Source organism: Geotrypetes seraphini, chromosome 3 (genome assembly GCF_902459505.1).
Source record: "Geotrypetes seraphini chromosome 3, aGeoSer1.1, whole genome shotgun sequence".
NCBI classification, from domain to species: Eukaryota; Metazoa; Chordata; class Amphibia; order Gymnophiona; family Dermophiidae; genus Geotrypetes; species Geotrypetes seraphini.
Window position 1 is genome coordinate 293,684,013 of NC_047086.1, and position 15,402 is coordinate 293,699,414.

The 15,402-nt window shown below is 44.3% G+C and overlaps 1 protein-coding gene across 1 annotated transcript in view; it reads right to left on the reverse strand.

Moving 5' to 3' along the window:
• The window catches only part of EIF2AK2 (eukaryotic translation initiation factor 2 alpha kinase 2), a 219,518-nt gene that overhangs the window by 122,829 nt on the left and 81,287 nt on the right, over window positions 1-15,402 (reverse strand). Inside the window, exon 8 of the mRNA XM_033937032.1 lies at window positions 11,191-11,276. Within this exon, the coding sequence (XP_033792923.1) occupies window positions 11,191-11,276 (86 nt within the window). The remainder of the gene's footprint in view (window positions 1-11,190; window positions 11,277-15,402) is intronic.

Here is a 15,402-nt window from a genome sequence, read left to right on the forward strand (position 1 = left end):
AAGCCAGAAATAAATACAGTGGTACCTTGGTTTACGAGCATAATTCGTTCCAGAAGCATGCTCGTAAACCAAAATACTCGTATATCAAAGCGAGTTTCCCCATAGGAACTAAGGGAAACTCGCTTAATACGTTCCCACCCACCCCCACCCCCCGAGGCCAGCGGCGCTGCTTTACCCCCCCCCCCCCCCGAGAGCCGGCATTGCTCCCCTTGAAGGCTCCCTCCCCCGGGGGATCCGGCAGCCTCCACCCCGCGATCTGGCACCCTCCCCCCGCGATCTGAAATCCCCCACACCCACCTGAACAGGCTTCTTACTTCCATCTGGGCACTGGCACCAGCATGTCCTGTGCGTTGATGCCGGTGCCCGAAGATCTGCCTCCTCTTCTTTGCTGGACCTTAAGCATCTGCGCATGCTCAAGGCCTGCAAGTTCACACTCTCTCCGAGATTCTCGGAGATCTCTGAGAATCTTGTAGAGAGCATGAACTCACAGGGCTTGAGCATGCGCAGATGCTCAAGGCCCAGCAAAGACGAGGAGGCAGATCTTCGGGCACTGGCACCAACGCATAGGACATGCCGGTGCCGGTGCCCAGATGGAAGTAAGAAGCCTGTTCGGGTGGGTCTGGGGAATTTCAGGTCACAGCGGGGGGGGGGGGGGGGGTGTGCCGGATCGCAGGGAGCACCGCTCGCAAATCAAGGCACACTCGGTTTTCAAAGCGCCGATTTTACGAATGTTTTGCTCGTCTTGCAAAACACTCGCAAACCGGTGCACTCGTAAATCAAGGTATCACTGTATAGTCCAATGGAAGCAGATAAGCAGACAGAAAAAGGCGTGGAGGAGCATAATATTAAAAAAAAAGTATAAGTCCCCTTTTAGCCTAAGGCCCTAGGTGCCCAAAGTAGGCAGCAGGGAAATGTCCATTCTTGAAAAAAAATGTCCAAAATGTGAGGTTTTTTTTGAGAATGGCCTACCTGTACGTTCATCAATTTAATTGCCCAGATTGTCACTACGTCTACTTTTAAGCCCTATTCCCGAAAAAAAAAAATTGTCCAAGTCCTAAACGCCCAAAATAAGACCTTTTAGGCATGGGAGGGACCAGTCCACCTAGAAGCATGATTCTCTAATTGGCGTCTGTCATAAGTGAAAGTTAGAGAATCATAGAACCACTCACCCCCCCAAACGATCACGACAGGAGAGTGGCCCACTCTCCTGTCAGCACCCACTATGAACCCCCCCTCCCCGAATGATCGCAGCAGGAGAGATGCCTACTCTCTCCTGCCGACACCTGCCATGAACCCACTCCCAAATGATCATGGCAGGAGGGATGCCCAGTCCTTCCTGCTGACACCCGCAACCCCCCCCAATGATCACGGCAGGAGTGATGCCCAGTCACTCCTGCTGACACCCCTCCCACAAAAGTTTGTCTCACCCCTACCAGTGGCCTAAGATTCCAATTAGCCAGATCCCTTAGGCCATCCCCTATAGGAGGGGCCTAGGCGATCTCACTAATCGGAATCTTAGGCCACTCTCAGTGCATCCCAGAATGCATTGGGAGATGAGCCTAAGATTCCAGTTAGCCCAGGAGCCTAAGGCTCTTCCTGCAGGAGGGGCCTTAAGCACCTGGGCTAATCAGGCCCTTAGGCCCCTCCCTGCTGCATCCCAAGATATACCATTAAGAGGCAGGCCCACCATTCCAGCGAAGGCGGGCCTGCTGGCTGGACGCAAGCAGGAGCCGGCCGGCCAACTAAACCAGGTTTGGGAGGGAGGTCCTGGTGTGGTCCTGGTGGGGGTGTCCGGGGGGGGGGTGTTGAACTTTTGGAGGGGGGTGTTTGCAGGAGGGACTGGGCATCCCTCCTGCCACAATCATTACGAGGGTAGGGGGGACGGGTTGCCTGGGCCGCTGAGCTGATTGTGGCAGCTGTGATCAGCTCAGCAGCCCTATCTGGAACTTATACCTGTTTTGACTTGGTCCAAGTCAAAACGTATAAGTTCCATCCAGGCAACCTGCTGGACTAAGTCTAGGTCGGCCCACATCCCGCCCACCTCTCGTCCTACCCATTCCTCTAAAAAAACGCTCTTTTTTGCTCTAGATCAGGGGTGTCAAAGTCCCTCCTCGAGGGCCGTAATCCAGTTGGGTTTTCAGGATTTCCCCAATGAATATGCATTGAAAGCAGTGCATGCACATAGATCTCATGCATATTCATTGGGGAAATCCTGAAAACCCGACTGGATTCCGGCCCTCGAGGACCGACTTTGACACCTGTGCTCTAGATGCACAGAGGCAGAGAAAAGGCCTAAGCTGGTTTTAGATACGTCTAAAACCCTGTTGCACTTGGACGACCTGTCTTTTTCATTGTCCAAGTGCCGATTTAGGCGGGTTTTTAGATGTATTTGTTTTTTGATTATGTACCTCATAGCCTTTAGGAAGAGAAAAATTATGTATTTTATCAGAAGTGACCTGGAACTATGGCATTATGTATGTACCAGAATTGACTTGGAGATTTGATCCCAATTCCAGAACTGTATGTCTGAGTGTAGTTTTAGAAATGGGAAGAGGCACAAGAAACCTTACAAAACTTGAGCGTGGTCAAAGGGAAAACTCAGGGTCCAAACTCACAACCAAAGCCGAGGCTGGAGTCCACAGAAGTACACTATAGTGTCATTGCGTGCTTGTGCAATAAAGGTGTTTTGCAAACGGTTGTGTGAGAAGTGAGAGAGGACGTCAAGGCCATCAAGAATATAGGGGCTATGAATAATTAAAGAAGTTATAAAAACCTAACAATCTTAAGGGAAATTTAAATGCCACGAGGAATAGGGCTCGAATCACAATTCTATGAGATGAGCACCTAAACCATTTCACCATCCTTATGGCTGTGGTGAACGGAGAAAATAAAGATAACTAAATGAAGCAGAGAAGAAAGTGGTGATAGAACTTGAAGACCATTAATGGAAAGAAAGTATGTTGTGTGTCTGAAAATAGAAAACGCCACCACGGAAATTTGAATTCAACATAGCAGTCATTGGAAATTTGGAAAAAGAAGTACAGAGGAATAGCTATTTGGGTAGTTTGAAATGTTTTTTTTTTTTTTTTTTTTTTATTTTATATTTATCAAATTTTACATTTTATAAATCAAGTATCCACTTGTACAGAAAGTTGAAGAAAAGCAAGAAAATAATACTCATAGGTAAAATACATAATAATCCACTAAATAAAAATAAATGTTAAGCTTAAATTCAGCTCAAGTCCTCTAAATTAGATCCAAGAAGGATAAGGCGGAGGTATTAACAGATACTAACAAATATCAATTCAAATATTAGGAAAACAAAGTCCCTTAGCTGAGAAAGGATATCATTTATTCAAATACACCTCGCTTGATTTCCCTTCATCCAGTCGAGTTCCTGCCAGAAAAGCTGTCAACTGGAATGGCTCAAAGAATACATATTTCTTCATATGGTACTGTATTACACATTTGCAAGGGTGTCGTAGGAAAAAAGTCCCTCCAAGAGATATAACACCTGGCTTCATCAAAAGAAATTCTCGTCTTCTTCTCTGAGTTTCCCTTGCCAAATCTGGGAACATTAATATTTTATGTCCAAGAAATTCTTTCATTTTATTTCTGAAGTACAATCTAAGCAACCAGTTTTTATCTGGTGCAAGAGCCACCGTAAGAAGCAATGTTGCCGGAGATGCAAGCTCTCTGTCCGAAAGTTCCAAGATTGCTGAAACATCAAGTGGTTGACTATCCTCCTGTTGTTTAAGTGGTAATTTAGTAGTTTTCATTGGTAAGTAATATACTTGAGTAAATGGTGGTAATGTATCCTCTGGAATACCCAAAATCTCTACTAAATAACGTTTCAACATATCTCTAGGTGTCACAGAGGCTATCTTAGGAAAGTTAATCAAACGGAGATTATTATTGCGAGAAAAGTTCTCCAAAGTTTCCAATTTTCTGCGCAAACTTGTGTTATCTTTTACCATTACTTCATTAAGCTGTTTTGATGCTTTTAACTCCTGTTGTATATTCACAATTGAGTTCTTAGATTCCTCAATTTCAACTTTTATATTTTTTATATCATTTTCTTGAAGAGTAATTTTATTTTCCAGCTGCAAAAGCTGGGGTTTAACAGACTTGGCTAGGTCAGCAACTAAATCCCAGATTGAGTCCAGTGTTACTTCTCTGGGTTTTTCAATAACATATGAAGGATTGAAAATTTGAATAGTCTCACCGGTTATCAGCTGATTCTGGCAATCCTTCTGCTGGGCTGAAATGATCCCTGATGTTTCCAAATCCTCGGTATTTCTTGGACTCACCTGAAAACTCAGGGAGTCCATCTCCACGCTCCCCTCTCTGTTCTTCATGGCCTCCGAGGGTAGGTGCTTACCTCCTTCCGGGAGCTCCTCCACTCGTGGGGAGCTGGTAACCTGAGGAGGTGGGGGAGGTGCCCTAGCGTCGGGGCTGAGCGTAGTTTCTAGCCCCAAGGAGATCACCTCATTTCCGCCTCTCTGAGGCGTCTCCAGCGGGGGGGATGCAGACGCTGCCGGGATATCCTGTATCCGACGCAGGAGGTCTTCAATATTGCCGAAAGAGGGGACCGCTGAACGCCGCGAGGCTCCAGCGGCGCTGCGGCCTCTCCTCTTCGGCATCTCAAGTAAGTAAACAGTCCAAAAGAAACTTTTCAAATCAGTCTTCTCCGGCGTGCTACTCAGCGTCCGGGACCGTCGGCCATCTTGGATCGTTGTTTGATTTTAATATGGCTTTCTTGAAATGTTTAATGACCTGAAATTACAAGGAGCTGCACTGGGAGTTGAGTCTCTTTTATCTGAAAGGAAACTCTGCAATGAGAGGGCATAGGATGAAGTTATGAGGTGATAGGCTCCAGAGTAATCTGAGGAAATACTTTTTTACAGAAAGGGTGGTAGATGTGTGGAACAGTTTCCCAAAGAGGTGGTGGAAACAGAGACTGTGTCTGAATTCAAGAGGGCCTGGGATAGGCAAGTGGGATCTCTCGGAAAGAGAAAGACATAATGGTTACAGCGGATGGGCAGACTAGATGGGCCATTTGACCTTTATCTGCCGTCATGTTTCCATGTCAGCAAGGAAGAATAGAATGCATTGCAGTAGGAGGAAAATGCAATGGAGAAAAAACTTGACTGACCCAAAGGAAATAAAGGAGAAAAGGTGCCATTAAGGGCATGCTTAGAATATAGGGATGTATTCTTGAAGGGATTCAAACTTGTGCCCCTGTACACCAGTGACAAAACAGAACTCTGGAGTCACAGCAAAGTACTAAGGAATAATCAAAGGATTATGCAAGGTCTAGAAATTTTGCAGATAGACCAAAATGAATATAAGTGAGGCTTGAAAGGTATAATATCATCCTTAAAAAGATGCGTTAGTGGCCTCCTCCTCCAGTGCAGCTACTCCCAGATCTCCAAAGGCATTAGAATACCAAAGGAATTGGAGGTTTCTTCTATTGACTTACTTTTTAGGGAAATATAGAAAGAAAGTATGGAGAACATCCAATTAATCTATTTTGATAAGGATTGTAACATTTGATGATACAGTGGAAGTCTAATATAGAAGATAGAGGAATCGCTGATGGAGACATGGCAGTGGAAAGAGATATCTTCCGGTCTCAAAACATATCATCTGAAATAGATTGGGAAGAGGCAATGTAAGAATCTCCCAGAGGGGTTCATTGAAAGTCCACGGTTGAATGAGGTACACAATAGAAGATTTGTATGGAACATGTGAAGAGTTGTCAGGTGTTTGTAGCAGAGTAGAACTGTGAAAAGTAATCTACTTATAGTCTCTACACCTAGAGTGGAGACTGTTGCCAGTAGATGAGAAAACCCAAGCTTAACAGGCTCTATGCCCCGAGTGGATCCCTCTGTTCAGAAGCTAAACATGGTGCGAAACCAAGTTGTTATGATGGGTAGAAGAGGAGTGCCATCTTTACAAGTTTTACACCTCTGATAGATTCTCATTGGAAGCAGATAAAAAGCAGCAGCAGAGGTGTTCCAGGATTAGTAAGGTCCACACTCATGAAAAAAACACCTCCAACATACAGGATAAGTCAATTATGGAAAAAATCTATAGCCATAGTGGATTGTTCCCAATTGACGAAGTCCGGTAATTCTGGCAGGTGGTATAAAGGAATATACTGCTCAAAACCAGCCAAGTCTTACATGAGAGTAGATGAAATTGAGAACTCTGTTAGCCAACATTAGATCTGGAGAAAATGACAACCAATTATCCACAGTTTGGCCATCACGTCCTGGTGGTGTCCTTTGTGGATTATCAAGTCCAGGACAAGATTGTATTCTGCTGAGGTTAGGCTGGTATCAAGAGAGACAAGCATGGGTTATGAATGTATGTCGCTGATTCGATGCAGTGTGTCCATGTAGAGCATCGATGTCGAGATGAAGACTGCCAATACGATGTAGCAGCGTTTCAATGAAGACCTGTGGCCTTGGAGTGCTATGCTCAGGCTGGGCTAGTACCGAGAGAATCCATGTACTTGGGCCATGCTCGACAAAACTGGTCATGATGTCATTCAGACCTTTTCCAAAAAAAAGCTTGCCCTTGGAAGACAAGTCACTCAATCCTCCAGTGCCCCAGGTACATTAGATAGATAGGGAAAATGCTTGGGTACCTGATTGTAAACCACTCAGATAACCGATAGGCGGTAAATAAATACCTAAAAAATAAAATTAAATAAAGGTGGCCTTGGAAGCAGCATCCCCAGCCCAATGATGGATCCAAAGAGCCCATTGCACAGACACTGCATAAACCGAAACCTTATTAAGAACTCAAATTATACCATAAAGGATGTCTGCCATATAATCCACACCATCCATCACCAGTGGAGGACATGCATCACCTCCACAGAGGAAACACTGCGCAATCTTGTGTGACAGGCATGCGCCAAGAAAGAAGTGGCTGCTGCCGCTGCTTTGAAACCTGAAGAAGCCACTTCAAAAAGTTTTTTCAACATAATGTCCACTCTGCGATCCTGAGAATCCTTAAGCATCACTCTCCCATCAATAGGGATGGCTGTGTGCCGGATAACCTGCACCATGGTGGAATCTACCTTAGGTTGCTCAAAAACCTGCTGAAAATCAGAAGCCAGTGGATAAAGTTTAGTCATAGCTTTAGAGAACCGGAAAGAACTTTCTGGGGCATCCTATTGTTCTGTAACCAGGCCAAGAAGCTGCAGATGGGATGGAAAAAAGGAAGACAGTACATTAGAATGGTCCATGACCGAGGTCTGAGATGTGGAAGGTGGAGAATCCAATTTGAGCTCTTTCAGAATATCAGCAATAAAAAGATGGATAGAGCCATGTTTAAAGAGTCTATGGATGGAAGGGTCATCACCCAAATCCAGACTCTCAGGGCAGCCGAGGTGACTAGTCCCAGAAAAAGTATCAGATGGATCCAATATAGAAGTAGTGTCAGGAAACAGAAGAGGCATTATATATGAATGGAAACTACTGCAATCGAGGTCTGCCACAGTCAGACGAGAGGGCTCCCAAACAGGAATGTCCCCCACCGGTGTAACCGGCTGAGAAAGACCCTATGCACCCGCCAGCTGCATTGAACAAACTGGGTCTGAAGAATACGCTTTCCAGAAGAGCCGAATAAAGTCCTTTGAAAAGTCACACCTTGTAACCACAGCAGGGCTCTGCTGAGGCACATGCACCATGTCACAAGAGTCCCCCATACTCAGAATGCAGGTATTTGGCACCAGACTCCTAAATGGCCTCTGGGTAATATTTTTTCCCGAAGTCACAGACCCTGGCTGGCTCCCCAACCCTGGAATACCTGGGGGATGCAAAATCCGAAACTCCCGGCCCCTCCCCAGCGCACCACAACACGTGGTACACAGTCGCTGATCTGGTGCCAACACAGCACAATCAATGCACACATTTAACAGATTAGGGGCTGTGGAGCCAATCCCAAATGATTTTATATCTAATCAAGGGATTTTGAGGCAGAAATAAAACTTTGAAAAAAAGATTGTTTAAAATCCAAGATGGCCACCGCCAGCAAATTCGTGCTCAAAACATCAAAAATAAACAAAATCTGAAAATAAAAAATAGCGATTTGGGGTCTGGGGAGGTGGAGGACCTGAACCCTACCCTCAGAAACTGTGAAAAATGATTTTAAAAACATTTAACTAGCCACCCTTGAAGTTCCCATAGGAAATAATGGAGGGTTACTCACAGCTATGCAGTGCCAGCCTGTTGGCACTTACACAAAGCAGCTTTCTACCTCAGAAACTGCTCCAAATGACCAGACTTGAAGATCTTTGGACTGCCAGTCAGCCAGACACTGACTGTAACCTCCACCCCCAAGGAACCTTGCCATGCAATCGCAGGTGGGAAACACAGCTTAAGCCCTGAAACTTGGGAAGTTTCACTCCGGACACGTTTAGTCTGCACTTAAACCACTGACAAAGTCAGTGGGCAAGCAAACTCCCAGTGCAATGGACCCTGAGTCCAAGAAGGGTGCACACAGCAGGCTGGCTTCACAGATCCAGCAAAGTTTCTCTGTGAAGCAGTAGTCCGGCTTCATGGGACTGCGTCCTTTCCCCCGAAAGGGGACCCCTGGAAAGGGGTCTCAAGGCACTGAAGCCACCCCTCCCACCCCCAAATTTTAAGCGAAAAAGAAGCAGAGCAATTCAAAAGACTTCTGAACTGATTGCTTGCAGATATTGAAACTGTATATGGCTCTAGCTCTCAGTCTAAAGGTGAGGAGGATATGCTCAGAAAAGTGTTCTGCAACTCCCGGTTTGGGATTGAACACCTAGCAAATGGAATCCAGAAGGGATGTAACAGAAGCAGGGCTGTGGAGTCGGTAGATAAATGTTCCGACTCCGACTCCTCAGTTTTTTGTACTTCAGACTCCGACTCCGACTCCAGTACCCGAAATTTCCTCCGACTCCGACTCCTCGACTCCGACTCCACAGCACTGGTTAATTTTCAGATCGTTAAAATGGAATGTCAAATTGAGAGAAATGAGCATTTTCGACACCACCTTCTTTTTGCTTTTAATCAAGGTTCTAAGGCCGCAGAAGCTGCTCGCAACATTTGTGCTGTGTATATAGTGGGTGCTATAGCTGAAAGAATCGCTCGTGATTGGTATGCCAAGTTCAAAAATGGAGTCGGTAGATAAATGTTCCGACTCCTCAGTTTTTTGTACTTCTGACTCCGACTCCAGGTACCGAAATTTCCTCCGACTCCGACTCCTCAACTCCGACTCCACAGCCCTGAACAGAAGTGGCTTATTTATGAACAGCTAGAAACTTAATTTTTTAATCTATAAATACAATTGAAATGCTCTGATTTTAAGATTTGACTAGCTTTGTATGTTGGCCCACTGTGAGTGTTTTTTTTTATAAACCGCAAAGGGGGGATATATTGCTATATTATTGGTTTTATTATTTTGAACATATTACACGTATGATATGTTTGATTTACAATAATTGTGGAAAGGGAGGGTGTGGGAGGGGCTTAAAATATGTATCTAATATAATAAAATAATAGGCCGCGCATGCGCACTAAAAAAAAAGTGTTCCCTGATCTGTTGCGAAAAAACAATTGCGCATGCGCGGCCCCGGCGGCGGCTTTCAAATAAAAAAAAATTTACATAGCTGCGGCGGCCTTCCTCACCCCCGGCTCCTCTCTCGAACTGGACGGTCTCCGCGTCTGCCTACCCTTCCCCCCAACACAGCGCATTTCCCCCCCCCCCCAACGAATCAATAAATGGAGCCGGGCCGCCCTCCTCAACAGACCAGAGGAGTTCTTTGCTGCTCACCCCCCTTCCCTTGCCGCTGACCCGAATACCTACCCGGCGACTCAAGAAGCCTGTGCAGCAGTCTTCACACGCTGCTTCAGGCCCTTCTACTGCCCTGATTTGCTCTGCCGCGTCTCTGATGATGTCATCAGAGATGCGGCAGAGCAAATAAGGGCAATAGAAGGACCCGAAGCAGCGTGTGAAGACTGCTGCACAGGCTGCTTGAATCGCCGAGTTACAAGGGAAGGGAAGGGAAGTGGGGGGGGCCGCAATGACTCTATCCGAGTAAATAAAAAACTCTGGACAGGGGGAGCAGGAAGAGGTGATGATGGACAGGGGGGGGAAAAAGGAAGGGAGGCCTATTGTTGGACAGGGGGGGAAATTAAGGGAGACCTGCTGATGGACAGGGGGGGAAATGAAGGGAGGCCTACTGCTGGACAGGGGGAGCAGGAAGAGGTGCTGATGGACAGGGGGGAGGTAAAACAAAGGGAGAAGGGCTGCTGCTGGATAAGGGGAGCAATGAAGAGGTGGTGGTGGACAGGGGGGAAAAATGAAGGGAGGCCTAATGCTGGACAGGGGGAGCAGAAAGAGGTGCTGATGGACAGGGGGATAAAAATAAAGGGAGGCCTACTGCTGGACAGGGGGAGCAGGAAGAGATGCTGATGGATGGGGGGGGAAATGAAGGGAGGCCTACTGCTAGACAGAGGGAGCAGGAAGAGGTGATGATGGACAGGGGGAAAAAAGGAAGGGATGCCTATTGTTGGACAGGGGGAGCAGGAAGAGGTACTGATGGACAGGGGGGAAGTAAAACAAAGGGAGAAGGGCTGCTGCTGGATAAGGGGAGCAGTGAAGGGGTGGTGGTGGACACAGGGGAGGTAAAAAGAAGGGAGAATGGACAGGAAAAAGTGGCTAAGGAGACAGAGAGAGAAAGAAATAAAGACAGACACACACACATATATTCTAGCCCGAGGGAGGAAAATGCTGCACAGGGAAGTAGGGAGGAGGGAAATGCTGATGCACAAGGAAATGGAGGGGGAGGGAATGCTGATATGGCTACTGTACAGGAAAGTGGACAAGGGGAGATAAATGCTGCATAGGGGGCAGAAAGAGAGACAAATAGAAAGAAAGACAAATAATAGGAGGGAGGGAGACAGAAAGAAAAGAAGAAAGACACAAGGGCAGGGAGTGAGACAGAAAGAAAGACAGACATACATATATTCTAGCACCCGTTAATGTAACGGGCTTAAAGACTAGTTGTAATAATAATAGGAAAGAATTTCAAGTGATGTATATGATTTAATTGATGTAATATTGTACACTTGATGTAAGATGGAAAAATGAATAAAGAAATGGAAAAAATAAATAAAGAAATAAAGAATTCCTCAAACTTACACTGCTGCTGCTGCTGCTGCTGAAGTACTGCAGATCTGATTGGAGTCATAAGACACAGCACTTACAGAAGCTGATGCCCCTAATTGCTGAAACAAAATATTGCAAAACAAAATTAGTCTAGTTAACAGAGCAAACTGTTTAGTTTCAGAATTAAAGATAGAAAGAACAAGTTTTGTAATATACAAAAGTACATTTGCAAATTGGATTATGAGCAATACATGGAGTTCTAGATGCTTTGATGATGCTAGGACTCTGAAGGACTGTCTACCAAACTATCACATTGGAAGTCCTGTTCCAACAGTAGCAAGAAGTGAATGTGTGGACTAGTGCTGCACGATTTCCGATTTGAATCGATTCACCGATTCACTTCGGGTAAATCGATTTGAATCGATTCCTTTTTAAAAAAATAAATAAATAAATAAATAAAAATCGGCCTCTTGATTCTGTAGCCGACCCTCCTCCCCGTGCCTTCCTAAAGCAGGAGCAGCAGCTGTCGGCTGGGTGTTTCTATATAGAAAGGGTGGAAGCAATGTAGTTGTTATGGCACTTTCCCCATCCTGAAGAAATTTGAAATGCATTGGTGGGGTGTAGTGTAACAGCAACATTAAATAAGCTAAGTTGCTTAATTCGTTAAGGAGATATGAACTATATAATGAATGATACAATGAATTGAAAGAGAAATGAAATGCTAACATATCGAAACAGTGGAGAATATTTATGAAGATATATTTTATTTCTATTAAATTAATTTATTGGATTATCAGCAGTCTATTAGATTACCAGCAGAAAAAAGTAATATATGAAAAAAATACAAAAGATAGAAAAGACAAAAAAAAAAAAAGATTTAACAATAGCACGATTGGATGAGCCAGCGAAGAGTGAAACCACATTGTACTGTATTAGGCAGGTGGTATTCTGAGACTCCCCATGTGTAGTCTAAGTATTTTTTAATTAGATGGTGGCATGATTCAGTGAAATAATTTATACTTGAATGCTAAAATAAGGACACATCAAAAAAATTGGGGAAAGGATGTAAAGCACGATTCATGGAATTTTTTCCAGACCCTATATGTGTATCTGTGAATATCTTTGATTCACAATAAACAAGAGAGGGAGCAACATTTAACAAGAGAGTGTAGGGTTAGTTTTAGGGGATGATAGTTTGTGGGTTAGGAAAAGTTTGATGGAGATAATGGTGGAAGAATAGTATCATGGATTGAGGTAGCTAAAAGCATAGGCAGAACACCACCTTTTTGGTTGGAGAAGCCAAAACAAAATCTCTAGCCCTGCCTCCAAGCTTTCTAGTTGCTGATGCCATGTTGGACAACATATTGGTTGGGCTAGGGCCGCAGTGGCTTACCCTATTGCACCGTCTATGATTATAGGTGGTGGAGGCAGTTTGGGATCTGGAAGGTAGGTATGCAGAGGAAGAGTAGAGAATAGGAGAGAGGCAGTTTGAAAGAAGAAATTCCCTAGGTTTCGCTATAAGTTTCTATGCAAGAGAAGGTAAAAATGCTTCTCCAGTAGAAATGCATTGGGGGGGGGGAGGGGAGAGGCGGAGATTATTTCTCTGGAACTGTGGGTCCAATCTAGCCCATTTTGAAACTCAATATGTCTTTTCACCAGTTTTCCCTCACGTCACTTTTACCCCATTTCATTAAATTTTTTTAGAATTAATTTATTCCTACACTTTGACCCTTTCTGTATAATTCTTTCCAATTTTAATTGGGTTGGAAAGAAAGCAGTTACTCATCTGTAGCAGGTGTTCAAGGACAGCAGGACACATTACCACTGAAGGATGATGCTATCTGACAGAGCTCTGGCACAGATGCTGCCCAGCATTCCAATCTTCAGCAACAGTAAACATGTATGCACACGCACCCTCCACACTTGGGTGTGATTGTATGTGATGATCTTAAGGTGGTCAAACAGGTTGAAAAGGTGATGGCGAAAGCAAGAAGGATGCTAGGTTGCTTAGGGAGAAGTATGACCAGTGGGAAAAAGGAGGTATTGATGCCCCTGTATAAGACTTTGGCAAGACCTCATTTAGAATATTGCGTACAATTCTGGAAGCCGCACCTTCAAAAAGATATAAAAGGATAGTCTGTCCAGAGGAAGGCTACTAAAATGGTGTGTGGTCTTCTTCATAAGAAGTACATGGACAGACTTAAAGATCTCAATCTGTATACCTTGGAGGAAAGGCGGGAGAGGGGAGATATGATAGAGATGTTTAAATACTTACATAATTTAAATATGCATGAGTTGAGTCTCTTTCAGTTGAAAGGAAGCTCTAGAATGAGAGGGCATAGGATGAAGTTAAGAGGTGATAGGCTCCAGAGTAATCTAAGGAAATACTTTTTTACAGGAAGGGTGGTAGATGCATGGAACAGTCTCCCAGAAGAGGTGGTGGAGACAGACTGTGTCTGAATTCAAGAGGGCCTGGGATATGTACGTGGGATCTCTCATAGAGAGCAAGAGATAATGGTTACTGCATATGGGCAGATTAGATGGGCCATTTGGCCTTTATCTGCCATCATGTTTCTCTGTTTCCAACCTGCCTCAGTTGTGCAGGTCCAAGCAGTAGAATACAAAAGCTAAGAGGTGATGTGGGAGAGCATGTGGTAATGTTTCCTGCTGTTCTCAGAGAAAACAGTTATTTACCGTAACAGGTGTTATCTGGGGAAAGCAGACAGATAGTTTCACATATGGGTGAAGTTATCCATGGAGCTCAGTACAAAAGTGTACTGTCACTTTAATCTTTTGAAGCTTCAAGACAACCCGCTCTACACATACATGTCTGCCTTCCCGCCCAACATCGGCTCACAGGCTTGATTCTGAGAGAGTAGATATTGAAATGTTTGCAAAGAGATTGGATCCTTGGCACTCAGTTGAAGTAGAAGGGAAAACCATGGCTGCCTGAGCTACCAAAATCCACCCAGATCCACCCAAAAATTTAAACTATCCTTCCCCCCTTGTTAAAAAGTGTCATCTATGCGGGAAAATTAGGGGCATCTCTCTCCTTCAGAAATCACAGAGTTGTGGAATAATCTTACTACCTCACTTAGGAATCTGGGCTCCTTCCAACTATTCCAAAAACATCTAAAAACTTGGCTTTTTCTCAAAAATGTAATACCATCTTCCCTCTATATTCTTCCTCTAACCCTTACTATGGTGTTCCCTCTTTATACTAAGTTCCTGTAAACCTTCTTTATACTAAGCTCCTGTAACCCTTACTATGGAGTTCCTTCTTCATACTAAGCTCCTGTAAACCGTGCCAAGTTCTACGATTGTGGAGATGATGCGGTATATAAACATAAGGTTTAGTTTAGTTTAGATCAATGTTCTTCAACCTTTTTACACCTATGGACCGGCGGGAAAAAAAAAAAATTATTTTGTGGACCGGCAAATTACTAGGACTGAAATTTAAAAATCCCATTTCCGCGAGCTCGGTCCTCACAAACCATCTGATCCCATCCGCACAAGCCTCAGTTATGATTTTATATTGAATGTATTTTATTAAAGTATAAAAAGAAACAATATTCTGTACAATTGTCATTTTATAAATACAAATAATATAGAGCAAGGATCAACAAAACCCCTGTCTCTCCTCCCCTTTACATATATCCCCTCTACTATCAAGAAAACTGAATAAGCCAAATTATTACAGAATGCTACACAGAAATATCATGCTAACAGAATACCGCAGTCACACATAGCAAGAATAGGGTTAGGGGAGTGCAACTAGGGCAACTGCCCCCCCTAGTCAGAGAGAGCCCTAAACCACTGCCTGGACTTTGCAGTCCCCAGTTATGTCTAACACCAACTCTAGCAGGATATATATTTCAAATCTGATATATTCTAATCACAAAATAGAAATAAAATTATTTGTTTCTACCTTTTGTTCTCTGATTTCTGCTTTCATCTTCTTTTCACTCTCTTCCTTCCAGCGTCTGCCCTCTCTGTCTCTTCAATCCAGCATCTGCCCCTTCCATCTACTGTCTGACCTCTCCCCCTTCCATATGGTATTTGTCTTCTTTCTATGCCCTTCTCCCCTTTCCATCCAGCCTATGCCCCTCTCTCCTTTTTACATGATTCATTCCAGCTTCACTGCTCTCTTCATTTTTATCTCTCCTACACCAGATCTAGCATCTTTGTCCCTCTCAATTTCTCTGCTGACCCCCCTTCCTATCTCATTCCTGTCTCTTCTCCTCT